Genomic DNA, 27,981 nt, shown 5'->3' on the forward strand with positions numbered 1-27,981 from the left:
CCTTCCCCAATGTGAAACTGCTTCCGTGTCCCTTACACACCCAGCAGATGGCGAACCCCTGGACTGCCATTCAAGGCCTTTCTCCCCGGCTCTCCACCTTGACCCATTCCTCGTCGCCAACCTCGCCTTTTCCTCCCCTAGTGCGCACCTCGCTTCCACCCCGCGCCCCCGGGAGGGGCGCTCTTGCCCAGGCCAGGCCGAAACTGCAGGGGACAAAGGGTTTTCTGGGGGAAGCACCGGTACCCTATGGGAAGCCCAGGCCGCGGTCTGGAAGAACTCGGGGTACTCCGGCCAGACTGCTTCGGGGCGCCGGGACGTCGAAGGCTCGGCTCCGCTGCAGGGGGGAAGGCCCCCCGGGAGCCGCCGGCGCGCCGAGGCCCCGCCCCTTCAGGAGCAGGGCGGGAATCCCGGGCTCTGATTGGGCGGCGCCGGGGAGGCCGCGCGGTCTGACCAATGAGCGCGGGCCCGGTGCGGCGGTGGGCGGGGTAGCGAACGCTGCCTGGAGCCGCGGCGCCGGCGGTCTGAGCTGGGCGATCTCGGGCCCCGGCGTGGCGGGCAGGGTGGGGCGCGCGCCGCGGGAGCGAGCCTGGCCTCCCCCCAGGCCGCGGAGACTGTTGCCGGGCGCCGAGGTAGGAGTCTGCCGGCAGGGGACCTGGATCCGGGAGCGGGAGGGGTCGAACGCCCGAACGTCTGCTGGGAGCCTGCACGGGAGAGGGGGGTCTGCGAGGCCGAGTCTAGGAGGGCAGCCGGGACCTCTACCCTGCGGGGTCCTCCCCCTTATATCTGCGGGGCCGGTCGGGGCTACGCAGTGTCTCCCAGAACCTGCTTCTGTTGCGCCGGCAGCGGGACCGCATCTACGCGGGCGCCCCGCCATCTGCGTCCTCTTCCCGGCTCAGGTCTGCGTGCACACTCGGCGCACCACCCACCGCCGCCCCAGTTCCCGGTGGGAGGCCGGGTCTATGCGGGGTGGGCCCGGACGGATGCACCCACGTGTGGATCTGCGCGGAGCGCTCCTCCCACACGGCCCTCCCCTGACTCTTCGTTCGAGAGCTGGGGGACGGGGAGGGGGAAGGGGGCTGAATGGGGCGGTTGGGGCGTGTGGCCTTAGCTGCGCAGTCCTCCTGGGCTAGGGCGCGGTGTAAGGGGATGGAGCAGGGCGGTGCCCGTGGGCGCTGCGTCTTCTGGGGGCACAGAACTGGTGGCTCGGAGGGCGCACACGTGCGCGGGGACCTGTGTGTGGTGTTTGGAGGCGGGTGTGCGTGTGTCACGTGGACACGAGTGTGCCTCTGTGTGTGTGGGGGGGGGGGTGCATTACAAGGATAAGTGGTGAGTGAGGGCTGGTTACAGGGACGTTGGCATCCCCCTCTCCCGGAGAGGGCGTGTGTGTCTTGAGGGCACAGGGGTGTGTAGAGAAGGTTATGTCCCAGGTCACAGGACTGCACCTGGATGGGCGCAGAGGGGGTTGTCTATCTGCCGAGTGGGCGGAGGAGTACGGAGTACGGGAGGAGCACACAGCTTGTGTCCTTGAGGATCCCAGGGAAAATGCAGCGGCTTCCCCCACAGCCCGCACTCCTTCATTCAGCACATGCAGACTGTGCACCCACTGTGTGCCAGACCCAGTCCTAGGCCCACAGACTCTGGTGACACCTACCTCCTCCTTGACCTCGCACCCCCAATCCCACAGCAGGCAGAGGTATCAGTTTGAACCTCACTGGACTGAGTCATTCCCCTGCCCAGAATCCTCCTCTGGCCTTTGAGGCCCTTCTGGTTTCTGTCGTCCCCCACTTCCCCTCCTGCAAGCCAGTCCCTGAGTCCCCAGCCAGGAAATGGCTCTCTGTCATGGACAATGTGAACTTCCACCCTCACCCCCCTCTGAAATCGTTACTCAGTGTTCATGAAAGAGCTTAAACGCCACCTCTTCCAGGAAGCCCTCCTGAGGCCAGGCACCATGAATGGCAGGACTTTCTCACCCAGGTGTAACTCGGATGGTGGTCAGGCCCCTCTCACCTGGGGAACACCCCCCTGCAGCCACATTGGCCGCCTTGCTGTTCCTCAGACAGAACACAGGCCGTGTAGTTGCTGTTCCTCTGCCTGAAATGCCCTTCCAAGATGTCCACACTGCTTGATCCCTCACTTCAGATTCTGCTCAGTTAATGCATCAGAAAGGCCCTTCCTCACCACACACACCCCAGCCCCTCACTCGATTTCCCTTGCACATTGTGCTTTTCTCTATAGCAGGTACTTGACATGTCATCTGTTAATTACAGGCGTTCTTGTTTGCTTCTTCTTGCCCCCAGTAGACATTAAACTGCATGAAAGCAGGGCCTTGATCTTGTTGGCTCACTGCTTTATTTCCCAGCACGTGTAGCAGGTGCTCGGTGAGTATTTGTTGCATGAATGAATGGCTCTGGATTTGTATCCAGGAGTCTGTGTCCCCGGCTGCTCCCCAGCCTCTGAGCCCCAAGTCTGAGGGTAGGTCTCCTGCCCTTCTGTCCTCCAGATTCCAAGTTCCTGGTCTGGGAGAACGGTGACCATCTATCTATATAAAAGGCTGATATGCTAAGTGTCCTTCCCTCTGTCCGGGTAATGATGCCACGTAGCAATGCCCGGCTTCCTCTCCCTAGCGACGACTAGCCTCCTTGCAGTTCTTCAGCCCAGGAACTCGACTTGCTGTATAACCAGGTGCAAACCCTTTACACGTAACCAAATGTCTGTGAAGTATTTTCCTCTGCCTCATCTCATTTGATCCTCACACAAGTCCTAGAGTAGGTAGATAGGAGACTCGATGGAATCCTATTTTCATTTGCCGGAAAACGGAGATTTAGAAAGCTTAGAAACTTGACCCGACTGAAAAGAAGTAAGAAATGGTGGACCTTGAAAATGACTTCAGGTTTTCTCACTGCGCAGAATATAGTCAAACACTGCTGCAGTTAAATATTTTACCCTTTGTTCTCCCTGCATGATCTACAACAATAATCTTGCTTCATGTTGATATTTACTGCTGTGTTGCTGACAATTACCTGAAAGAGAAGTTGGGGTGCTTTGCTGGGCTGGAAAAAGTTTAGCTAAATCAGAAAGCAGGTCTAATTAAGCAAGTTTATTCTATATCTATAAAACAGTGGTTCTCAACCTTCTGGCCCTTTAAATATAGTTCCTCATGTTGTGACCCAACCATAAAGTTATTTTCGTTGCTACTGTTATGAATTGTAATGTAAATATCTGATATGCAGGATGGTCTTAGGCGACCCCTGTGAAAGGGTCGTTCGACCGCCTAAGGGGTTGCGACCCACAGGTTGAGAACCGCTGCTGTAAAAGGCTAAGTTGACTTGCGCATGTGCGATACATATAAAGCTCTTGCTGGCACCAATCGCATGCGTGTGTTTCGATCTGTCATTGTCAGTCGTGAATTTGGTTGACACTTTATTATAAAGGGCAAATAGCGATATTAAGATATTTCTTCTAATTAATTTCCCTTCAATGTGAACGAATTTGTGTACCGGGCCACTAGTATTTGCATAATAGAGATGTTCCCTCTAGTCATTGGTGTGGAGGATGGGATGGGGTTCGGTCCGGATGTGAGCCTAGAGTGGGGAGACCTGTGTCCCCGAAGCAGTTGGAAAAGAGTGGAGGCTGAGTCTGGGCTTTTAGAGAGAATCAATTTGGTGATCTCCCCCCGCAGTGGGGAGATCCGGGAGGGAGGACTCCCAGAGGAGATGTCCGAGTTGTCCTCCGGCAACAAAGGAGCGGGGGGTGTGCTCCCGGCAGAAGGCACAGCTAGTTCAAAGGCCTGGCAGCAGCGGCCAGTCTGCCGTTCAGGAAGCCGTGAGTGGTGTGGTGCGGCCAGAGTGGAGAGTAAATGGGGATGAGGGGAGCAAGGCTGGGTGGAAGGAAGGGGATGGGTGATGAGGAGGGCTCCTGGGGTCCTGGCCTGGGAGAACTAGGAGGGTGGTGGTGCCATCACTGCGATGGGAACAGAGGAGAAAGGGCAGACTTGGGGGACATGCTGAGTTAAATCAGGGCCCTGCTGAGTCGGAGCCGCCCAGGAACATGGAGGGGAGGAGACAGCTGGGTGGGAAGAGCTGGACTGGAGGCGCAGACCTGGTTTGCAGAGGAGGAGGTGCCCTGGTAAAGGGTGAGGTCTGGACACCATCAGCCCAGTGCACTGAGTTTGCGCTGAGGGTTGCTGTGCAGAATCGGGCAGAGCCCACCTTGGTGCTTGGGGCCTCCATCCCCGGGGATGGTGGAAGGGGGTGTCCTCGAAGCAGGCATCCTCAAGCATGACTTGGCAGCAGATGACGCCCGGGCCTCCCTCGAGGGGAATGAGTCATCCCAGGCAGAGGCGGGGAACGGGAGCCGCCAAGGGCACCCGTTGCCTGGGCCATCCAAACACTTGTCAGGAGCATAAACACAGGAGCCTCTCTGATGTCAGGGCCACCTTCTGTGTCTGGCCCGGGCGGCGAGACCGCCTCCTCACAACTTTCCCTTCGGCTGGTCCTCTGCCAGCCAAGGCCCTGGGCTCTCTGTCTGGATCGTAGCTGGTCCCTGCTCAGCCTGGCCCTGGCGTCTACACAGCCTTCCAGGACGCAGACCGAGGCCGAACTGTTCCTGAAGTCAGCCCAGCCGGCGCTGCTTAACCAGCTGTGACGAGGGCAGGAGCTGCCTGCTCTGTCCTGCTCCCGGCCTTCTCTCAGGGGCCCGGTGGATGGGACTCATCCTAGGGAGAAGGTTTGGCCAAGCAGGATCTGGAGCCGGAGTCTGCATCCCTTGGGAATAGCCAGGCACCTGGGGGATGGGGGGGCGTTTCCGGGCACTGGGCCAGGCCTTCCCAGAGCCAGGGGACAGATAAGGGGTCCTACTATGTACATCCAGGCTCTTGCTTGGTGGCTTCCTGACAACACATCCCAGTCCCACATTGCCCGGGCACAAACGGCTTCGTTTTCCAGCCTTGTCCACTTCCTTCTATAGCTCTGGGCGTTGGCAGGATGGTAGCCACCCATCCGATTCGCATATGAGGAAACTGAGGCTCTCACACACTCAATGGCTTGTTTAGGACAGCACAGCCCCAGCCTGTGAGGACAGCATTGGGGTAGCTTTTCCCAGTGCGTGAAGGCCATCGTCTGACCATTCTCAGCTGCAGGCCTGAGCTGGACCTGGGAGGCCCTGCCTGCCCAGAGGAGTCCTTGCTCTGACCTGGGCCTGGCTCCCAGACACTCTGTCTGCCTCTTTGCCCATGTGGTCCCTAGTTATCTGCTGAATCAGTTGCTACAGAGCATCTATGAGGGCCTAAGGTTGGGGTAGGCCTGGAGAGATCCCTTAGGGGAGCCCCAGAGAGACCTGGGGCCTGCCCAAGACCCACAGCCCAGCCCCGCAGGCAGCCTCAGGATGGTGAACAGGTGACGGTGTGGGAAGTTCAAACTTGACCGGTGTTCAGGTTCCCACGGCCCCACAGTGCACGTGATCACACTTACACACCCATGTGGACCGCACTGATAGATTTCTGTCTCCACGCAGATGTGTGCCTATGTGGGCCCCCCCACCCCCACAGACACACAGACACATGCTGTCACCCCAGGCCCACAGCTCTGCTTGTACACATTGTCTCGCGTGTGGACACATGCCCTCACATGCACAGTCTGGGGCGCCAGGCCCTGTCGCCTGGACACGAGGCAGGAGCCTGGGGCCTCCCGGGCCTCCTCCTGCACAGACGTGCTTAGTCACCTGAATTGGATCCAGGCGGGAGGGAGGGTGGAGGGCCTGACGTCAGCCCTCACAGCCGCCTTGTGCCGCCCGCGCATCCATCTGGGCGACAGCGTGTGCCAGGCAATCACAACAGCAGCAGCAGCACAACAACTCACTTTTACGGGGCTTCCTTCCTGGCAGGCCCAGTTCTGAGCCCGGCATGGGCGTTCACTCCTTTACTCCTCACCACCACCGGCTCCGGGAGCCGAGAGGCCAGTCCCCCCATTCTGCAGGCGAGGAAAACCCAGGCGCACGGTGCAGTCACCTGCCTGTGGGCTTGCGGCCAGGAAGGTGCAGAGCCTAAACCAGGTCCAGGCCCCAGGCTCTGTAAGAAGCAAAAAGGCTCTGCCCTGACTTGCTGTGTGACCCCAGGGCCATCCCTGCCCTTGGCTGGGCCTCTTTCCCCCTCTGAGAAAAGGGAAAGGGAAATAAAGCAGGATGGGCTCTGGTAACAGCCTTCCTCAGGAAAATCATGCAAATGTTATGGGCTAGGGCCACCTTTACCCTCTGTGGGTGGGGGCACTGTCCCGTGGTGCCTGCCCTGGTCCAGAGGGCGCTGATTCATTCTCTACTGGGCTGGGGCCTTAGGCTTGTTGGGGTCCCTTCTCTGAGGCTGTTTTCCCATCGGTCTAATGGGGATAGGGCTGTAATGATCACTATGGCAACCATTCATTCATTCAACAAATACTTACCAAGCTCCTACTCTGTGCCAGGCACTGCTGCAGACACTGATGATTTTATGGAGACAAGGCAGACAAGAGCCTTAATGTACGGAGTTTATATTCTGGTGGGAGAAAAGGGGCCTGTAAGGTGAGGGGGACAGGCAGCAGGCTCCAGGGTGGGCCACCAACCGGAAGGAGGGTCATGGGTGGGCCCGGCTTGGAGGGCTCCCTTCAACTTTGGCTTCTTCCCTCCTGCAAGGGGCCTGGTTCCCAAAGCCTCCCTGGTACTTTAACCCCATTCACTGCCCCCTTTCACTTCCTCCAGGAAGGCCTCTCGTGTTCCAACCTACTCACTTGTTCCTTCTCAGCTCTTCCAGGGAGCCTCTCTGATGCGCCAGCTCTTCTCCTTTCTCATCTCCTCCAGGGAAACCTGGGCCTCTAGCCCCACCAACGCCACCCGCCCCCCACCCCCTCCACACACGCACACACACTCTCACTCTTCCAGGTGCAGCCTCCTCTCTTTGCCTGTTACCAGTCTGGATTCCCTTCCCCCTTCCTTTCTGCATGTCAACAGCAGCTCCACCACTTCCAGGCTTCCACTCATCCAACACTGGGTGCCAGGCACAGGGGCCTGGAATGCCCCCTCACCCACGATCCTTTTCCAAGCCTTGCTATGGCCCTAGGGAATCTGGGGAGGGAAGGTCTTGCATCCCTCGTACAGATGGGGAGACTGAGGCTCTGAGTCAGGAAGGAGCCTGCCCACGGCCCCACAGGAGCTTGGCTGGTGGGACTGGAAGCCACCCCGGGCTCCTCTGTGGCCAGAGGACTCCAGTGAGCCCTGCCTCCTTGACAGCTGTCAAAGCAAGGTGACGGAATGAGGGGGTGAAACAGACCGTGTTCTCCAGTTGCTCTACTGGGTCAGAGGAAGTTACCACCAGAAAGGAAGGGCAGAGGGTCAGGGGTCACTCACTTCCTTTTCTTGAGAAGATGCCTAGTTTGGCCCAGGAAGGGGGTGGGGCATTGAGCTGGGGTGGGGCCAGTGCTTGGCCCGAGGAGGAAATGGAGCCCCAGCCTGAGTGTCGGCATTCAGCTTGGGGTCCAGCTTCAGCCCAGGACTGTGGGCAAGGGTAAGGGCTAGGGCTGGAGGTTGGAGGTAGATTCGGGGTTCAAGTTCTTGGCCTCTGGCCTGGGTTGGGGCTCAGACTGCAGTAGGGGCAGGGAGGGTGTGAGGCCAGGCCGGGGGGGAGCATCTCAGCCTTAACAGATGTGGCATACACTGTGGCCACACAAATACACTGGAAAAATAAGAAGTCTCTGGACAGCCCCCAGACAGCAGCCCCTGCCCTGATGGACCCTGTCCTGGGCTGCAGGCTCTGCTGGGCCAGAGACGGGAGTAATGGGAGACTTGCCCTGTGGCCCTGGAGAGGCCTCCCTGCAGGAAAGGAGAGAGGCCGGAGCCCCGGGGAAGTCTTCCTGGAAGCAGTGAGAGGGGTGGGAGCGAGGGGCTGGAATATCAAAGAGGCCTCCCCGGAGGAGGAGGTGCAGGAGGTGCATGGGCCTGGAGCACCAGGGAGGCCTCTGCATTACCAGCGCCCAGCTCAGCTTCCAGGCAGCAGCTCTGGAATGCTCCACTGTCTACTGTCGAGGGGTGAGGCTGGTGAGTCACTGGGCTGTCTGCTGGATGCCGGCCTCAGCTGACCCTGTACTCTGTTTCTCCCAACGCTCCTGGGCCTCCCGTGTTCTGCCCGTGTCTGTCTGTTCTGACTCCAGATCATCAGATTCTCCCTACTTCCCTGTGTAGCCAGCAAGGCAGACATGAATGTGCCTGTTTTACAGATGGGAATACTGAGGCCTAGAGGGCTGGTGTGCAGCAGAGCCAGATGAGTTCCTGGAAATCCTCCAGTTAGTAGGGACGGGTCCAAGATTGGCTACTGGCAACCCAGGCAGAGGGAATGGGCAGGACAGAGGCATGGAGGGTGGGACTCATAGGGTTGTGGCCATAATGGGAGAAGGGCCTAGAAATCTGACCTCCTTGCTCCATGGCCAGAATTGAAGCTTTTTCTGCCCTCATTTCTCAGGTTCCCAATAAGGCTGCACGGAGGACCCCCTTGACCGTGGCAATGGAGGGGGGCCCAGCGGTCTGCTGCCAGGATCCCCGGGCAGAGCTGGTGGAGCGAGTGGCAGCCATCGATGTGGCCCGCTTGGAGGAGGCAGATGGTGGCCCGGGGCCTGCCAGGAACGGCGTGGAACCCCCACCACGGGCCAGAGCTGCCTCCATGATCCCCGGAAGTGCTTCAGGACTCCCCCTACCCCGACCCAGCCTCTCCACCAGGAAGCTGTCCCTGCAGGAGCGGCCAGCAGGAAGCTGCCTGGAGGCCCAGGCTGGGCCTTACACCACGGGGCCTGCCAGCCACATCTCTCCCCGGGCCTGGCGGAGGCCCACCATCGAGTCCCACCGCGTGGCCATCTCAGATGCAGAGGTTGGTGGGGCAGAGCTAGGGGGTGCCCATGAGCTTCTCAGTAGTCCTCAGTGAAGACCCTTTCTATTCCTATCCCTGTTGTAGCTTTTGGTTTGCATACTCTCAGAGTTGGGGAGCTCACTACCTCACAATAAGGCCTCTTCCCACCCAGGGAAGCTCCACCTGACCCGACCTCTGCATCCTATACATCCCACCATTCCCAACACCACCCAGTCCAGACTTTGGAAGTAAACCTGCCCTTGTCCCCCAAGAAGTCCTCTTAGAGATTTGAGGCCAGACACAGTGTCCTCCCACCCCAAGACTTCCCCAGCTTGAACCCCACCTCGAATCCTGCCTCCTCCAGTCTACTCTGACTCATAAGCTGCCAGCATGCTGCCAGCCTCCGGGCTCCCCTGGCTCTGTCCTTGCCGCTTAGGTCTGAATGTGAACCTGAGTACGGAGCAATCTATAGCCTTCAGAGGCTGAGCCTTTTATGCCTGAGCGAGGGCTCCGGTCTCTCGTCCCTCTTCTCATCCTTGTTCGTGCAATCTAGACCTCATATCCAGCGCCTCTGGAAATGCTTGCTCATGGCCTTCTTACAGACTTGGGTCTCCCAGACCTCAGCTTCCAGGCAGGAATTAGTGCATTTTTCCTTAGCCATGCTCCCCATTCATGAAGCTTCTTGTCACTCTTGGTGGTCTTATCACCACCAAGTTTCCCTCACCCCAACTTGAAAGGTTGCTGAAACACCCTGGGGTCTGGGAGTAAGGGGTCTGGGGCCCGGATTGATCCCTGAACAGGATCCTGAGGTGAGAACAATGCTGCCTCTGGATCAAGCTTTACCTGATGCTTCCTCTCCCCGCCAGGACTGTGTGCAGTTGAACCAGTACAAGCTGCAGAGTGAGATTGGCAAGGTAGGACTGGGGCTGGCCAGGAGCAGCGGGAATTTAGTTTGGGATTTTGAAGGCAGGCTGTCAGGATGCTCTGCTTGGTGCAGCCCCTTCTCCTCTGGGAATGTGAGGCAGAGACAGGAAGGCCCAGGCCTGGGAGTGAGGAAAATTTTGTCTCCTGTAGGAAATGACTGGTGTGGGTGGGGCTAATGGGAGATGAGTCCTGATTCCTGTCTCCCCAGAGTTGTGGGGTTTTTTTAAAATATGTTTTTATTGATTTTTTTAGAAAGAGAGGGAGAGAGAGAAAAAAACATTGATTGGCTGCCTCCTGCATGCCCACCTCCCCGCCCCCCCTCCCGCCCCCCGGGATTGAGCCCATAACCTGGGCATATGCCCTGATCGGGAATCAAACTGGCGACCTCTCGGAACATGAGATGATGCTCAACCCACTGAGCCACACTGGCCAGGGCTCCCCAGCGTTTTGATGGAAGACTAGGAGGGACAGGGGGAGGCATGGAGCTGCACTGAGCCAGGCAGGGGCAGTTACCAAGGCAGGCCTGAAATTTAAGCCCATGGGTGGTGGGAGTGGAGATGGGATGCAGGAGGAGGGGGCCAGAGCTGTTCAGGCTCCCCTTGGCCTGAACCAGCCCTGGGGGAGGGTGTCTGCCTGGGCGGGGCTGACCTGTGCCTGTTCGCAGGGTGCCTACGGCGTGGTGAGGCTGGCCTACAATGAAAGTGAAGACAGGCACTATGTGAGTCCAGGGATAGGAGGGAGGTGTTGCCCAAGCCCGGCCCTGGAAACCTGGGGGGTGGGCAGATGCTGTGCTGGGAAGACAGAGGCCGACCCTGTCTCTGAAGGGAGGGAACTCCCTGTCCCTAGGGGTATGCAAAGGAAGTGACCTTCTTGACCCTGGTAATACGCAATCAGAGGCTGATACCTCTGAGGGCAGAGCTCCAGAAAGGCACTTTGGAGAAGAGGGGTAAGGCCTACTAGACTCAGATGTGGCCACCTCCTCACCCAGCTTAACTACTCCCAGCCACACCCTTAGTGGCATGGCAGGTGCCACCTGTGACCGGCCTGTACTGCCCCCTGGTGGCCGCACACAAGTGACATGCCTGCCCCTCCCTCCTTAGGCAATGAAAGTCCTTTCCAAAAAGAAGTTACTGAAGCAGTATGGCTTTCCACGTATGTATCTATTGGGCCCTGTGCTTGGGGGCCCCTAGCTGGGGCGTGAGTTGGGGGGTGCGCAGGGGGGCAGTGGGGGAGACAGAGGAGAAGGAGACCTCAGCCCCCTAGCTAGTTTTTGGTAGGACTGGGAGTGGAGGAGGGACAGCATGAGCAAAGGTCTGGTGGTGGGCATATGCTTGGCGGGTGGGCGACAAGACCATGGTCTTGCAAGTTTTTGCTTGAGGCTGGTTGTGAGGCGACAGGGGGGCCCAAACTCCTGCAACGGGCTTGTCTCCTCTTCCTGGCCACAGGTCGCCCTCCCCCGAGAGGGTCCCAGGCTGCCCAGGGAGGACCAGCCAAGCAGCTGCTGCCCCTGGACCGGGTGTACCAGGAGATCGCCATCCTGAAGAAGCTGGACCACGTGAATGTGGTGAAGCTGATCGAGGTAGGAGGCGGTGGTGAGCGGGCGGGTACCTGTGCCCGGGTCGTGGAGAGCACAGACCCAGGGGTCCTGCCGAGAGACACGTGTGGCCAAGGCCTCCAGGGACACAGCCAGACTTGGGACAGGGACGCAGGGAGGCTTCAGGGGTCAGTTCAGGCTGGTCTGGGGTGTTCTCGACGTCTCCCTGAGGGTGAGCGCCGGTGGTTCCTGAGGCCTCATCTGTCGGTATACCGGGGGCCCTGGGGCTGGGGGGACAAGGAAGCTTGGCACTTCCACCCCAGGCCTCCTCAAGCCCTACCCCCATGTCTGCTCCCTCTGACCAGGTCCTGGATGACCCAGCTGAGGACAATCTCTATTTGGGTGAGTGACCCAACTCATTCTCCAAGCAGCTTACCTGGGGTCGGTCCAAGGGCTCCTCGGGGATACAATGGCCTTCAGGGGGCCAGGGAGGAAACACACTCTCTGGCCCTGGGTCCCCTTGCCCAGCCCTGCTGAAGCAGGCTCAGAATATCCAGTTAGAGTCCAACAGATATTTCCAAGTGCCCACTCTGCTGATCAGAGAGAGAATGGGCCGAGTAGACACAAGAAGCAGGCTCCCTGATGTGGGTTCCCAGACCCTGTCTGATAGCTCTGTGCCTCAGTTTCCTCACCTGTAAAATGGGGGTAATAATGGTATCTGCCACATGGGGTTGATGTGAGGAGTGAATGAGTCATTACATGGGAGAGGACATACTCACTGTGAATGCTAATGTTGTTCTTAAATTAAATTCCCGGTGCCTGATTCATGGTTGGGCTCTGGAGGCCACAGGAAAAGGGGCAGAAGGAATGAACACTGGCTTACAAATGAGAGGCCAAGGCTTAGGCTCCACTCCCTCTCCTACCTGCCTATCTGTTATGACCTTTAGGAAAATTTCTGCCCCTTCTGGGCCTCAGTTACCCCACCCTTGCCCCATGAAAGGGGTCCGCGCTGTATCAGATGAGGCAGGTCCATAGTAGACCCCACTCTTACCCATTTACCTCCTCTGATACCGTGGGACCCCTGTCCTGTCCCTCCCTCAAGGATGCCTGGTTGCCTGCCCCCTCCTTCACCCTCCAGAGCAGGGAGGGGCCTTGGCATCACCTGCTCTGCCAGCCTGGCTGCACCTTACCTTCTTTTCTTTTCTTTTCTTTCAGTGTTTGACCTCCTGAGAAAGGGGTGAGTTCCCCATTCCGATCAGGCAGGTCAAGGCTCACCCAGGCCTTCCTTTCCCTTCCTGTGTCCCTAGTCCTAGGGTCAGCTGCTCTGGGAGAAGGCAGAGGCCCAGGCCCTGCTTTGGGAAGCTCTGAGCTGGGGGCGGGGATGAGAGACCAAGAGGACAATCCTTTGAAAGAGGTCAGTGAGGCCGGAGTAGTGTAGTCAGGGAGGCCTCTGGAAGAGGGGTGGGTTTTGAACCAGGCCTGGAGGAACTGGAAAGAAGATTTTGATGGAAGAGGAGTAGAACGGAGTGTTTCTCAAGCAAAAGTGTAGAGCAGGGACTCAACTCTTACCTCTCTTACCCGTATTCAAATTGCAAACCGTTCCTGCGGCTTGTTAAGTTTGTGAGTTGGGTGGGTGGGACTCCATTCACTCCCGTTTACAAGAGGGGAAGCTGAGGTTCAGAGCGGGTAAGTGGCTTGCCCAGCACCACACAGCAAGTCACTGACGAAACCCAGGGATCTAACTCACGTCTGCCTTCTTTGGCCGTCTCAGGATGTTTGCAAAGCAGCAGACACGGAACAGGGCCATGGGCCTGGGCGGACTGGAAGCCCTAATTGCTGAGTCCTTGAATCCAGGCTATAACCTGTCTCTCTGCTGGGGGGCTCCTAAAGACCAATTGGGGAGGAGACAGGCCGCGGTGTCCCTTTCAGACTCGGGGGCTTTCAAATGTGTGTGTTTTGTAATTTACTGATTTGAGAGAGAGACATCGATTTGTTGTTCCACTTATTTATGCATTCATTGGTTGATTTTCGTATGTGCCCTGCCCGGGGATCAAACCTGCAACCTTGGTGTATCCGGACGACACGCTAACCAACTGAGCTGCTCGCTCAGGGCCTTGCAAATGTTTTTGGCCTCCATTCAAAGGGAGCAGCATGGCTCACATTGCCATTTGCATCTCACTGAAACCAAAGTTTTACAAAACAGCGCATGTCCGTATTACACAGGATATATTCTACTTGATTAGGAAAACAGCAGTGTCAGGGTTCAGCTTGGGGTAGTCACCCACTAAATTGATTTCGTGGCTCTATATTGGGTCTGGACCTGCAGTGTGAAAAAGATGGCTCTATGTGGCATCTTTACAACTGTCTGATTATAGGTAATAAAGTACTTAGAAGAAGGATTATCGCCCATCAGAAATTAAGATAAAGCTAATTTGAAATGACAGTGATCTGAAGGGATATTTGTGTCTATTTGTATCACATATGGGAGGAAAAAGCTAATATCTTAGGTTCTGGGGACCCATTTGAGGATAGAGGGCTCCTGGGAGGTCTCAAGTGGCCTGAAGGTCCCCGCCCGTTCCCCTTCCCCTGCTGTCTGCCTCTACTCAACCTGCTTCAGCTGAACACCCCTCGCGCCTCCCTCCACAGGCCGGTCATGGAGGTGCCCTGCGACAAGCCCTTCCCGGAGGAGCAAGCTCGCCTCTACCTGAGGGACATCATCCTGGGCCTTGAGTACTGTGAGTGAGGGGCCGCCTGCCTCCCGCCTAGGACTGGGGACTGGGGATGGGGACAGGGGACAGGGGTGGAAGACACCGGAGGGGGCAGAGCCCAGGCTGAGAAGACTCTGAGCCTGTGTTGTCAGTCAGTGCTGATCTGCCAATCAGCTTCAGTTGGGGGTGGGGCCATGGACCTGGGGGCGAGGCCTAAACCTCTAAAAGGCTAGGGCAGTGGTTGGCAAACTGCGGCTCGCGAGCCACATGCGGCTCTTTGGCCCCTTGAATGTGGCCACGAGGTTTCAGTCGCACTGTACGTGCACGCCCGCACGTGGTATTTTGTGGAAGAGCCACACTCAAGGGGCCGCAGTTTGCTGACCGCTGGTAGGGGAATGGGGTCCTTCCTGGTGCCTGTTCATCATCAAGTGACTCTGTGCCTTGGGTGTTCTGTCTGGCTCTCTCCCCTGCTGAGCTCTTAGCCACGCTCAGCCTCTCTGCAGGGCCTCAAGAGGGCTGGGAAGGAAGAGATGCACGTCCAGCCGCTCCGAGCCTGTGCTGTCATGGAGCCTGTGGGTGGTGGCAGTGGGGGTTCACTGTGAGGGGCCCTAAGGGACAAGAGCTCAGGAGGGAGGATGTTATCTTAGCCTCTATCTCCAGGTCCTTTTATTCCTACTTATTCACTCACTTATGAGTACCTAATGAGTGATAGCTGGGGGCAGGGAGTTGACAAGGATCTCATGCCCAGTAGGAGGGACAGGAATCCAAGCAGGCAGATGACACAGTGCAGTGCCTGCAGAGCTGGGGAGGCACGGGGCTGTCAGAGCACTGAGGGCCGAGGGAGGCTTCCTGGAGGATGCCACTTGGGACCAGGGTCCTGAAGGATGAGTAGGAGTTCGTTGGCCAGGCTGGCGGGATGGTGGGAGAAATACAGCAGGCAGAGAGAACTGGGTGGGCAGAGGCACAGAGGGGGTGGGCATGGACTCTTGGAGAATGGGAAGAAGTTCAGCCTGGTTGAGGCATGAGGGCCGGGAATGCCTCCGCAGAGGACGTTCCTGACTTCATGCTGTCGTGTTGTGAGCTCGGAGGCTTTGAGGAGCATCTCTGTCCGTCTGGGTGGGGGAAGGGACTGGGGAAGACTGATAGGCATGATAGGGTGACACCTTAGAAAGCTCTGTCCAGCAGCTGCCGGGTGGCTGGCTGAAGGGCGAGAGGCGGCCAGCTGGTTAGGGACGAGGCTATTTCCACAGCCAAGTGACAGATGGTGAGTCCTGGATTAGGGCAGTGGCAGTGGGAGGAGACAGGGAGGAGGTGGGGTGGCCAGCACCAGTCCTGGGGAGAGCCCCCAGGCACCTGGGCTTCTGGCCTGGTTTGGGGAGCAGGAGTGGGGCCCCCTTTCTCTAAGATCTTAGCTTGGTTTGTCAGGAGCATATTCTTGCCCTGGGAGGACAGGATGAGAGACCAGCAGAGGTGACAGGAACCAGGACTGTCTTTATCGCATTTGGGCTACTCTGATGCCCCCAGATTAATATTCTCTTTGTACATGTGGGGAAACTGAGGCACAGAGAGAGGAAGGCTTTGCCGAAAGTCCCTAGCAAGGGCTTTGAGGTATAGGCAGGGGGCATTTTTACTCTGGTGTGATCATTGGTGGGTGCACCAGCTTAGCCTCCACCCCTTTCCTATCCTGGGACTTACTTCTTGGTTGAGGATCTATCTCCCACCCTCTTTTCCCCTCAACAACTCCCCCCAAAACAAACAAACAAACAAAAATAAGCTAATCCCACCTGACTTTTGGGCAAAGCCTCATCAGTACCCAGCTAAAGAAGGTGAAGGGCTTCCTGGGTGGATGGGTGAGCACCAGGGGCTGACAGGCAGGCGAATGGAGGACTGCCTCGCGATTCTGGTCCCTCGAAGGCAGACTTGAGGCAGCCCAGGAAGGCTCTGGCGGGAGCGTCCATCCTGATGCTTACAGATGGAGCAAATTCAGTGATGCAGCTGTGAGAGCAGCTGGATCTGGAGTAGATCTTAGAGTTGGGTCCGTGGGACTTGCTGATGAGTTGGCTGTGGGGTCTGAGAGAGAGAGAGACCTGAACAAAGGGCGACATGCTGTTAACAGAAAGGAAAAGACTGGAGGAGGAGCAGGGGTTTTCTGTTCTGTTTGTTTGGCGGTGACGGTGGTGGGGTTCCCGACAGAGAAGTGGAGTTCTGGATTAGACGTCTTCTTGAGAAAGATTGAGCTGTTTACTGGATATCCATGTGGACAGCGAGCCTGGCGTTCAGGGAGGAAGCCAGGGTTTGAGATAAGAACTTGAGACACTTTCCATGGTCAAATACACAGCCTCTGAGGCGGATAGGTGTGTGTCACATCACTCTGCTCATCTGGTACCATCACTGCAGGACCATTGGTGTTGTTGTTATAGAACCCGCATTCACTCGTTCCCTTGGCCCCCAGCCTTCCTCCCCTCCTCCGCTCCCCTCCCCTGTTCCCCTCTCCATCTTTCCTCCTTCCCAACATCCTGGGTCTGTCTGTCCAGGGGAAAGTGTTAGCTGAGGAGGGAGCCTACAGTGCATGGCCCTGGGGCGGGGTCAGTGCCTTCTCCCCGCCTGAGCTGCCTGTCTCTTCCCAGCAGTGCTGAGCCCGAGAAGCAGGAAGAGTTCCCAGCCCGCTAGCGAAGGCTGACCTTTACCCGGTCGGCCATGTGCATCCTGCAGGCCCAAGGCCTGAGATGCCCCCTTCCCTGGATCTCCTTCAGCCCAGAGTCCATAGCGCTCAGGCAGTGCCTCTGCAGGCTGCCCTGCAGTCCCACCCCGAGTCCAAGGAGCAGGAGCATCTCTGTCCGTCCGGGTGGGGGAAGGGCCTGGGGAAGACTGATAGGCTGTGGGCCTGCAGACTGTACCCACGTCATCTCTGGGAGAGCCAGGGATGGCCTGTGCACTCCCCTCCCCCAGCTTCCTCTGACCTGCCCCCTCAGCAACAGGTGCCTTGATCGCCATGGAGAGAGCACTGGACTTGGAGTCCCAAGGCCCCTAAGAGTCCAGTCCTGGGTCTGGACCGCCTGGCCCGGCCTCAGTGCCTTCTCTGCAGAGCAGAGCAGAGGGCCCTGGAGTCCTCTTCTGGGGTCCCCCTCAGAGGAGAGTGTGTGGGCGCCTTCTCAGCTGGCTTCAGACAGGCTTCCCTGGCTGGGGGGCAGGTTTGGGCCACGGCCTGGGCCGCGGGCCCGGCCGGCGCTCCAGCTGCCTCTCTCCGCAGTGCACTGCCAGAAGATCGTCCACAGGGACATCAAGCCATCCAACCTGCTCCTGGGGGACGACGGGCACGTGAAGATCGCCGACTTCGGCGTCAGCAACCAGTTTGAGGGGAACGACGCCCAGCTGTCCAGCACGGCCGGCACCCCGGCGTTCATGGCCCCCGAGGCCATCTCCGACACCGGCCAGAGCTTCAGTGGGAAGGTGGCTCCCAGCGCCTGGGCCGGGTTGGGGTTCCGCAGCAAGGGGTGAGGTAGCTTGCAGTGAGGCCTCATTTCCAAGCTGAAGATGCCAGGGTCCTGTATCTCGGGGGTGAACACCAAACGCAGTCCCTTCCTTCATAATTACCTCTGCCTAGAGCAGTGATGGCGAACCTATGACACGCGTGTCAGAGGTGACACACAAACTCATTTTTTGGGTTGATTTTTCTTTGTTAAATGGCATTTAAATATATAAAATAAATATCAAAAATATAAGTCTTTGTTTTACTATGGTTGCAAATATCAAAAAATTTCTATATGTGACACGGCACCAGAGTTAAATTAGGGTTTTTCAAAATGCTGACACGCCGAGCTCAAAAGGTTCGCCATCACTGGCCTAGAGTCTGACAAACGCCCCAGCTTTGGCCTCCTCTCATGTTCCAGCAAAATGTCCCCAAGGCGCCCCTGCCAGCTGCTCTGTGCTGAGTTCTGGACGGGGCTCTGGAGCAGGCAGAGCCCAGACAGCCCAGCTCTCTGCCCTTCTGGAGATGGCAGGGTTTGAACTAGGCTTTGAAGAATGGGGAGGATTTGAGGAGGAGGTGGGGCCCAGAGAACATGGGGCACAGGCTTGGGGCACCGTGGGGCTCGGGCAGTGTGAGGCCTGGACGTTCAGGTTTTCTCCTGAGCGAGAGGCAGTGGGCAAAGCTTTCTGAGCAGGGGCTGCAGTCCCGTGTCCCCCGCACATGCCTGTTCTCACCTGTGGAATGCTGGCTTCCCCCCAGCCCCCCATCCTGCCAAGGAGGCCTGTGGATGCCTGTGTGGGGTGTGGGTGTGGAGTTCAAGAGAGAAGTCGGGTGTAGATAGAGATTCTTTTTTAATTTTTAAAAAATATGTTTTTATTGATTTGTTTTAGAGAGGAAGGGAGAGGGAGGGAGAGGAGAGGGGAACATCCATCAGCTGCCTCCTGCTTGCCCCCCACTGGGGATCGAGTCTGCAACCAGGCATGTGCCCTGACTGGGAATCGAACCAGCAACCTCTTGGCATGGGAGGACGCTCAATCCACTGAGCCATGCCAACTGGGCTAATTTTCAATTTTGATATAATTCCAAATTTACGGAAAAAAATATAAGAAAAATATATACATATATATATCTCCAGATTCACCAGTTACTGACATTTTTCCTATATACCTTTCACCACTCTCCCTGTGTTTATGGGTAAGCGTATGACATTCTCCTGAACCATTGGAGAGTTAAGTTGGAGACCTCCTCCTCCTTTATTGTTAAAAACCTCAGCGAATTTAAAAAACACACACAAAAAACAAGGACATCCTCTTATATAACCTCAGTACAATGATCAAAATTAGGGAATGTATCACTGATGAAAGGCTGTTATCTAATCAGCCTTGTTCAGATTTCACCACTTGTCCCGATACTGTCCTCAGAGCCCTGTCTTCTGGTTCAGGGCCGGATCCAGAGCCCGTTGCTTAATCCACTTGTCACATCCCCGGTGTCCTTTCATCTGGAAGAGCTTGGCTTCTCTCTCTCTCCCCTGACCTTGACATTTTGAAGAGAACAGGCCTGTTACTTTGTAGAATGATGTCAGTTTGCGTTTGTTTGTGTTCCTGGATTGGATTCAGATGAGGCATCTGTAGTGAGAATATGTAGGTAGAGATTTGAGAATATGCTCCCGTACGAGATAAAGCAGATACCAGGAGAGGAGGTGGCGTTCCAGAAGGGGAAACTGAGAGCGCATGCTAGAACCAGAGCGTGGGGGAGCTGGGGAGAGTTAGGGGCTAGCCCTCGGCCTGGGCAGGGCTGTTTCTGGGGTCCGAAAGAAGGTATATGGTGGCTTCTCCAGTGGATCGCTAGGACGAGGGGTGATGAGCTGGTTTAGCGCGTGTAAGTTCGATACACCATCGTTTCCTGCCGCTTCTGTGTGATGGGTACAGCATGTGACCTAGAGGTAAAAGAGGTTTGCACCTGTTGAGTTGAAAATGTATCTAGTTTGGGCCTGTTCCAAAGAAACCTGGAATCCCTTAAGGGCAGGGCCAGGGCTCAGCACAGAGTCGGGCATGGAGCCAGGGCCGGGGATGTTTGCTGAGTGACTACATGACTGAGGAAGGAGGTGCCCTGCACGCCCTCTCCCACAGCCCACTGGAACTGGCAGGCAAGGGGTGTTGGTTCATTCTGGGGGGACTGATGGGAGCTGTTTTCTTTCTAGGCCTTGGATGTGTGGGCCACGGGGGTCACGCTGTACTGCTTTGTCTATGGGAAGGTGAGTGCTGGGTGGGCTGGCGCCATGGGCCGGGCCCAGCCGAACCAGGGTGGCTGACAGGAGCAGGCCCTTCCTCTGTGTGCTAAAGTGGCGTGACATTTGAAAGGGGCCACTGCTCTCAGAGAAGACCGAGGGAAAAGAGGCTTTTTCTGTTTTTCTCTTATCCCCTTGGGAGGGGATTCATGTGCAGGCGTCCTGGGACAGCAGCCACCCCGAAGGCAGGTATGGGTGGTGGAGTCGCCCCCGCTCCAGCCGAGTGCGCCGCGTCCTGTCCCTCGATGCCATTCACGTACACACATTCACTCAGTCGGTCATTCATTCAACCAGTCGGTTTTGACTCCTGCTCTGGGTCAGGCTGGGCCTTGGGGACACCCGACACTGACTTGGCCGAGATCCCTGTCCCCAGGTGCTCCCACTCTAGTGACCGCACTGAGGGGCAGGAGGGAGCCTCGGTGAGCATGTTCCCAGATCCCAGGCCTCGGAGTGGAGGCCTCCCTGCCGGCAGCTGTAACCGGTGGGTACACCCAGCCTCACCGTTTCCTCAGTGACTGATTTGGTCAGTCAGTGTTCGTTGAGCACCTGCTGAGTGCCAGGCCCTGAACGAGTTAGACGAGGTTCCTCCCGACTACGGGGTCCCAGAGAGATGGGGCCGGTCTCCAGCACGCGTTAAGGCTCTGGGCCTACATCCTTCGTCTGCTTCTTGACCCCAGTGCCCGTTCATCGATGACTACATCCTGGCCCTGCACAGGAAGATCAAGAATGAGGACGTGGTGTTTCCTGAGGAGTGAGTAGTCCGCCACAGGGGCTCCTGCCCACCCCAGGGAGGCGGGCCTTTAGCAGAGCTTTTGCCCTTTGAAGGCCCCACCCCCGCCTGGGGGGGTGCTGTTCTTGGGAGGGTCCTGAGCAGATGGAGGGGGGACTGGCTCAGGGCCTCTGAGACATCGAGTGGGATGGGTCCCTGTGCAGATAGAGCTCTGAGGCTGGGAGTGGGGCAGGGTGACCATGTCACACATTCACACTGCTCCTTCCAGAAGGCCTCCAGGGGGCCAGGGCACCACTACCCCCCCTCCCCACAGGTGGGCAGGGGTTTCCAGATGCTAATGTGCTGCCCCGTTTCACAGATGGAAAAATGGAGTCCTGGGGGAAAGTTATCAGTGGGCCTGGGATTGGAAGCCAGCCCCTCCTCTCCCTCCCTTTGTGACTGAGGTCTCTGAGCCCAGAGGGACTGTGTAGAGAGGCCGCCCCGCTCATCCACGGTTCTTCTGATAATGATGTTGGCTACCAAGGCTCCTCAGTCTTCAGGGCCCTCCTGCCCTCTGCCCAAAGTGCCCAAGGCAGGTCACAAGCCAACCTAGGGGTTTTCCTCAGTGACCTCTGCTCTCCCGTGCCCACTGCCTGTCTGGTCCCCAAGCCCTCTAAAGTGCCCCTCTTATCATCTCTTGGCTGCATTGCCACCTGGGTGCCTGCCTGGGTCTCCCTGCTGTCAGCCTCCATCCAGTGCAGCCACCACAGCCAGGCCAGGTTGACCCTGATAAAGCACAATGAATCTTACCATATCTTCAGCTATTTGCGAGGCTTCCCAGAGCCCACGGGGAGAGGCCCCGCCCTGGCCCTGCCACCACACAGCCTCCTTGCCCTGCAGCATTAGGCATCTGGATTCCGCCCTTCCCTGCCATGGCCAGTCACCTGGCCTTCTGCTCCTGCAGGACCCCTGCCAGGCCAGCGTTCTCCCAGCCAGGATTCAGAACCTAGGACAGCAGAGGGCACCAGGGCCAGCAGTCCCAAGAGTGGGTTCCCTCTCTGCAGGCTTGTAGGGATGAGCTCCCCAAGAATGGTAGCAAAGAAGCCCAGAGTTTGGGCAGAGACAGTCCAGGCTGATGTGGGGCTGATGGTCCTGGTCCCCTGTCCCCTGAGTCCCTCCTCCCTGCCCTCACTCTGCTGGGCAGCCATGTGCTAACCCGCTCACCTCTCTGGGCCTCGGTCCCCTCTATCACGTGAGAATCTTTCCTGCCACCTCCCAGGTGGAGGAGAGGATAAGACGCTGAGTGGCAGCGTCTGGTGTCCTATAAAGTGACTCTTTTCGCATTATTCCAGGGGGCATCCCTGGGGGTGCCCCCCTGCTGTCTGAGCAGTGAGGGGTGGGTGTGTCTCTGCCCTGGGGTGCTAATCAGGGAACCCCTGAGGCAGGATGGGGAGGGAGAGGTGGGAAGGAAATTATCCTCATCAACCATCTCCCCTCATCTCCTTCCTTCCTCTCTTTAGGCCAAAGGTCAGCGAGGAGCTCAAGGACCTGATCCTGAAGATGCTAGACAAGAATCCCGAAAGGAGAATTGGGGTGCCAGACATCAAGGTGGGGGAACCATAGGCCTCAGTTTCTCCTGTGGAGAGCCCTGCCCCGGGACGTGTGGGTTGGTGGGCATTGGGTTCCCTCAAGGCTGTTGTTGGTGGCATGCCCACGGGCCTTTGCTCACTGGGTGTCTGACCCCTCCCTGTCCTCCCGACTTCACAGCTGCACCCGTGGGTGACCAGGAACGGGGAGGAGCCCCTTCCCTCAGAGGAGGAGCACTGCAGCGTGGTGGAGGTGACCGAGGAGGAGGTGAAGAACTCCGTCAAGCTCATCCCCAGCTGGACCACAGTGGTAAGAGGGTGAGGGGTCCTGGGAGGAGGGTGTGGCCGTCGCCTGAGACTAGCTCTCTGCTGGGCCCTGTGGGGGTTTAGAAGGCCGCCTGGTGGGCCAGCCCCGATGCTACCAGAGGCCCCTGTTCTGCTGGCTTTCCTGGAGCTGTCCTTGTGGCAGGAGGAGGGACGGAGTCGGAGAGCCAGGGTGCAGCGCTCTCTCCTGGCATGTCCCTCAGGCCGCTGCACAGCTTCCTCTGCGCTGTCCGGCACAAGCACTCCTCACCCCATCCTTCCCGCCTCAGCTAGGAGGCATTTCCCATGCCCTCAGGATAAAGCCCCACTTTCAGCTGGACATCCCAGGCCCCTCAAGGCCTCCTTCTGGCCTCTGAGCCCCCCAGGCACCAGTTGCACCGGGTTCCTGCCAATTCCCGGAATTCACCCTCAACCGTCGTCCTCTGTGCCCTCATCCTTCCCCCTGCTGGAATACTCTTCCTTTCTCTGCCCACTCAGCACGGCCCACCTAGCAGCTGCCCCCCAGGGAGTCCGAGCAGAGGCTGCCAGTGGGCCTGGTGCTTGGGGGCCTGTGTTCCTCATGCTGACGGACCTGCCCTCCCTAGATCCTGGTGAAGTCTATGCTGAGAAAGCGTTCCTTTGGGAACCCGTTTGAGCCCCAAGCACGGAAGGAAGAGCGCTCCATGTCTGTCCCAGGAAACTTACTGCTGTAAGTACCGGTGGGCTGAGACCTGCAGGGCACCCCCTGGGGTGGGGTGGGGCGGGGTGGGGGCAAATCCTCCCACTCTCACTGTCACTGGGCCGTGAGGCTGAGCAGAAACCAAAATGTGGGATTTGAGTTGAGTTTGTTGTCTCACAAAACTGAAGAATGGATTCGCAGACAGAAGGGGTTAGTGGAAGCAACGTTTATTGAGAGAAGCCAGTCCTGGAAGAGGTACAGCTGGGGTTCCAAAAGCCGGCCAGTGTCCAGAGCTTCCGTTCCATGTTGCAGTTGGGTGTAGTTCAGCATCCAAGCTAATTAAAGTCCATTAGTCCCATGTGTAGAGTCCCAGGTGGCTTATGGCACTGGAGCCAGGAACCTCGCACGCTGGAGAACGAGGGAGAGGAGTATACGCTCTTTTGTATCCATGCTTGCTAGCTCCTGATTGGTTCTTTCAAAGGCTTCTGCCTTAGCAATATTCTTGTGATTGGTTATATGCAAGCTGCCTGTCTTACCTGTCTACCTAACATCTATACCTGTCTCCTGTATGTGCCTTTCCTTCCCGCCCAGCTGGGCTGTCTTAGTAACTCCGCCTAGCTGGGTTCCCCGGTCCTGCTTCCCCCTCCCTGGTCCCAGTCCCTGTCTACCTAGCTTCCTTCTGTCTCCTCAGGGGGAGACTCAGCTGGGCCTCCGAGGTGCCTGTTTGCACTTCTTTCCTCAGCCCATGGTAGGGTTTGCAGCAAGGCCTCATGTCTGCTCCTCATAGAAGGGTGGCTCGGCTGTGGAGGGAGGGCGCTTCTGCCGACTTCCCGGTGTGGGGCAGTGCTGGCTGCTTTCCTGAGTGGCCCATGCCACCTCCAGCCATTGCGGAGGCCCTGTGCCTGGTCAGCGCCCTGTAAACGCTCGTTCAGCAAGTGAGCATGGACAGGCCAGCTGCCCGGGCCAGGGAAGGGGAATCCTCCTTTGCTGAAGGCTCCCTACTGTGAACCAGGCGTGTGCGGTCACCACCTGCTAGAAGTCAGAAAAGCAGTTCTGCAAACCTCCGAGAGCCTGGTCTTCAGCTTGTCCACCTTCTCCCACTAAAATAAAATAAAAGTCAGTTGGGGAGGCCAACAAGGTCTGCTGGAGTTTGCACACAGGCCTGCAGACAGAAAGCCAGGCGAGGGTCCTGGACCCGCATTTGGCCCTGGGACGCGGGTGCCTTCCTCTGGGGAAGGGAGCTGCAGGGAGGAGGAGCTGCGTCTCCAGCCTGCTGTGTGGGGAAGGCGTGCTCCCCAGAGGGTGCCAGACACAGTCCAGGTACCTCGGCCTCTCAGGAAGGAGTCTGTTCACTTGTGCTGTCCAGGGGCCCAGACAAGGGCTCCGTGAGGCCGCCCTCTCATGAGTGGGCCCTTTAGAAGTGCCGGGTCCCCTCATCATGGACAAGCTGGTGTCTGCTCCCTGCCAGAGGCTGCTTACCCTCAAGGATGTCCATATACCAACCGCTTTTCCTCCTCTTGACAAACTTTCTGGTCAGTGAGGGGCGAGGGGTGGCGTCTGGGAGAGGCCTCGATGTCACTGAGCTTCCCCTTCCCTTGTCTCCTCAGTTAGTTGGCCAGGCCTGGGCAGGGGCCTCTCTGGCTCCTCTAGGTCTGCAGGCCTCGGTGATGGCATTGGGCTTAGTGCAGGGAATCACATACTTAGCATCCAATGCAGCCACTTCTGAGAGTGAAAGAGGAAGCTATTACTAACTATGCCAGGACTACATGCATAGTCAAAGCCATGCCAGCAAACCTGGACATCTGGTCACCCTAGCTCAGTGCCTGTGACTCCGCGCCCCCTAGTGGTGGGACAGGCCAGTCACAGGCTAAAGACATCCTGTACCCATCTAATCTATGCCTGGCCCAGGGCTGGACTGCAAGTGAGGAAGGGAATGGTTGTCCTTTTATAGCCATGTTAAGGGGGAGACAGGCCAGTTCCCTTTATTAAGTACTGGGCCTGATACTCTCCAGCTATAATAAAATTCTGTAATTCTGTGACTCAAGTTTAATTTTGAAACGCAGGTTTTAAATTTGTCCTTGATTGACTCTAGTTTGTATGCTTTGGGATGATAGTTGAAGCTCTACAGTCAAGTTAAATGGAATTGATCCTTTTTTAAGATATCAAAACCCATTCATTGGTCATTTTAAAAAGAAAGGTCTTAGGGGGGGAATCAGATACTGGAAGCTGTTGAACGTGTGACATCATCCCAAGATCGACGGGTTACTCTACTTGCACAAGACGAAGAAAATGTAAAACCAAAGCCCCTCTGCTCAGGACTGTGGAGGCTGATCTGGGCCTACGTGGAAGGCCTGCGAGGGCGCAGGGAGGTCAGCCAAGTCAGATCGTGTGAGGCTCCAGACTTCATCTCTGGGCAGTAGGGAGCCATGGAGTGTTGTAAGCCAAGATTTGGGGTAGGGAGACCAGCAAGGAGCCACGACGCAGGAAGGTGAGCTTGGGATGCCTGTGAGTGTGCGGGAGAGTGTCCTTTCTGAGTGTATGTTCTGAGCCCTGAGGTCCCTCTGCCCCTTGGTTCCCCTGAACAGGAAAGACGGGTGTGGTGAAGGCATCAAGAGCCCGGAGCTCCCTGGTGTCCAAGAAGACGAGGCTGCGTCCTGAGCCCCTGCATGCGCCCAGGGCCACCCAGCAACACGCTCATCCTGCGCCTCCAAAGGCCCCTGCACTCATGCCGACAGCCGCCCCTGCGGGCAGGGGGCTGGGGACTGTGGACCCTCTCCTGGCTCCCCTCCCCCCGTCATGCTGCATGACCTCTGCGCGTGTCCAAGACAGGATTGGAATGTGTGTCATCTGGGGTTTGGTGGGCAGGGCTCCCTCGAGCCTTTCTCCTCGTCTTGGCTCTCCCCGTGGAACCCACATTGTGGGGAAGGTAGGTACGCTCGGTGCCTTAGGAACCCCACATGGCTCGTCGGCAAGGCCCAGGGGCAGGAGGCAAGAAACCATGATGGCAGGAGGAGGCCTGGCTTACCACCACTGCAGAGACCTCCCGCCGGGGCTGGGCAGGCCGGGCTCAGCTGCCACACACATGGAGGGGTGTACCCTGCCACCTTGGGGGGGCGCTGCCAGAGCTTGAGTCTGCTGAGAACACTGGTATGGAGTCTCTGAGTCTTTGATGGGTGTTCCAGGGCCTCACTGGGGCAGGGGCCAGTATTGGAGAATTCAGATTCTCGTCCTGTTGTCTTTTACTTTTGTTTTTTACATGGGGGCAAGGGGCTATAAAGACCTGCTTGGGAACAGCACATGACCTCTCCAAAGCTGTGGGCGGTTCCTAGTGCACCCCACCCTTACGTGCAGCCAGGTGAGCTGAACTGACCTTGCCGGATTGTGTTTCACACCCAGCACTAGCCAGAGAAAGGGCTGAATTCAACTCTCAGCAGAGACCTGAGCCAGGAGCACCACGTCTTCCCTGCCCGCATCACTCCCTCTGTGGCTCCTCAGAGCCATGGCGGCAGGAGAGGCACTAGGGGCCGACATGGCCTGAGAGCCCTGGACTCACAGGGCTGTGGCCTTGCAGATGCTGAAGTAACTGGAACCCAGTCTCCAATCCTACACCGGCCTCCCCCTCTGGCCCCAGAAGCTGCCCTCACATTCCTACGCTGAAGGACAAACTGCCCACGGTGAAGGCCGCCCTAGAGTGGGGCCTTGGTGGGGCGTGCATGCTGGCAGGCGGCCATGGAGCGGCAGGCCTTCCGCCACTGCCTCGCCCCAGGCCAGTCCCCATCCAGCCTGCCCCGAGCTGGAGGGCTGGACTGTGTGTGTTGATCGGCCAGGCTGGGGCAGACATCTCTCTGGGACTCTGATGGCGTGGTGTTCGCTGACCAAATGCTCAAGAGATTGGCCTCCAAAGGACAGCAAAGCAGGACTCATCAGATACCTCCCCTGAAAATGTGGGCCAAACAAGCGGGTACAGTGGCGGGCATGGGCCTCATCTCACAAGAGGACTTGTGCCGAGAAGGGAGGGAGGCCGGGCCGGAGGAGGGTCCCCCCTGCGCATCTCCGTGCCTGTGGGTGTCCGTCGCGCCTCCCCACACACGCATGTGCGTGCCCATCCGCTGCACAGCACACTCGCATGTCTTGCACTGGCACATGCATCTGTAATATAGTTTCTATGTCTATTTAAGACTGTGAGCAGCACGTGGCCCGTCATCATTGGGTCCACGTTTCTCCCTGGCTCCTCTCCGCTAAGCCATTGTAACCAGGGCTTAGGAAACAGTTCGGCACTGTTTTTAAGAACACTGTCATAGAGTTCGTGGGAGGCCGGTCACCGACCCGCCAGCTTTTGTTGAGCATCTCTGCGCTGGGGCCTGGCGGGTGGGGCCTCAAGGGGGCGACGTCCATCGGACTTGCCCTCGCAGAGCTCCAAGGTGAGCCTGGCTTCGTTGGCCAGGTCACAGCCTGGATGGCGCGCTGACCCCGCCGCCGTGGGTTTGGGTTGGCATCGTTTTCAAACGTAGCACAAGTGATGAATAAACTCCATAAGAGTGTTTTAAAAATTAACTTCTCAGGAAGTGAGTTAAAAACATTAAAAGCCCTTTCTTGAGTTAAAACAACAGCACGTTGTGTGTATATTCTGTGCTTCTGGGTGTGTTTTCTCGCCAGCTGGCTGTGCTTGCATTTCTGGGAAGGTCTAAGCAGGACCGTGGTGGGAGGGGCTCTGGGGGGAAGGAGGAGAGGGAGGGAGGAGGGTTGGCTCAGGCTGCTGAGCAAGTCCTGTGGCTCCTGCTTGGAACAACAGGGTGTTGGGGAGCCAGTGGGCTGCTCATGGGGCCCCCGGCCTGTTTCACAGGGGCCCAGGGACGCCGGGGTCTGGTCCTCAGGGCTGTCTACTCCCCGTGTGGCAGGAGTCCCAGTGGAGCCTTACAGGA

General features: G+C 57.7%; 1 protein-coding gene across 7 annotated transcripts; it reads left to right on the top strand.

Moving 5' to 3' along the window:
- Nucleotides 1-492: 492 nt before the first annotated feature.
- Nucleotides 493-27,668, top strand: CAMKK1 (calcium/calmodulin dependent protein kinase kinase 1). Of its 7 annotated transcripts, none has more exons than XR_004972958.1 (17): nucleotides 493-629; nucleotides 8,480-8,881; nucleotides 9,727-9,774; nucleotides 10,449-10,502; nucleotides 10,885-10,936; nucleotides 11,230-11,363; nucleotides 11,684-11,720; nucleotides 12,534-12,555; nucleotides 13,965-14,053; nucleotides 17,277-17,476; nucleotides 19,696-19,749; nucleotides 20,460-20,533; nucleotides 22,012-22,099; nucleotides 22,259-22,387; nucleotides 22,986-23,089; nucleotides 25,264-25,547; nucleotides 25,645-27,668. XR_004972958.1 is itself a non-coding variant. In XM_036341301.1 (16 exons), exons 2-16 carry the CDS (start codon nucleotides 8,522-8,524, stop codon nucleotides 25,715-25,717), a joined length of 1,518 nt encoding a protein of 505 aa, XP_036197194.1. In that variant the 5' UTR covers nucleotides 493-629; nucleotides 8,480-8,521; the 3' UTR covers nucleotides 25,718-27,668. The 7 variants fall into 7 exon arrangements, 5 of the variants coding, with proteins under 5 accessions (XP_036197194.1, XP_036197197.1, XP_036197198.1 ...); XR_004972957.1 differs by lacking the exon at nucleotides 25,264-25,547 and having other exon boundaries at nucleotides 25,645-25,985; nucleotides 26,456-27,668; XM_036341301.1 differs by lacking the exon at nucleotides 25,264-25,547.
- The last annotated feature ends 313 nt before the right edge of the window (nucleotides 27,669-27,981 follow it).

Source organism: Myotis myotis, unplaced genomic scaffold (assembly GCF_014108235.1).
Source record: "Myotis myotis isolate mMyoMyo1 unplaced genomic scaffold, mMyoMyo1.p scaffold_m19_p_17, whole genome shotgun sequence".
Lineage (NCBI taxonomy): Eukaryota > Metazoa > Chordata > Mammalia > Chiroptera > Vespertilionidae > Myotis > Myotis myotis.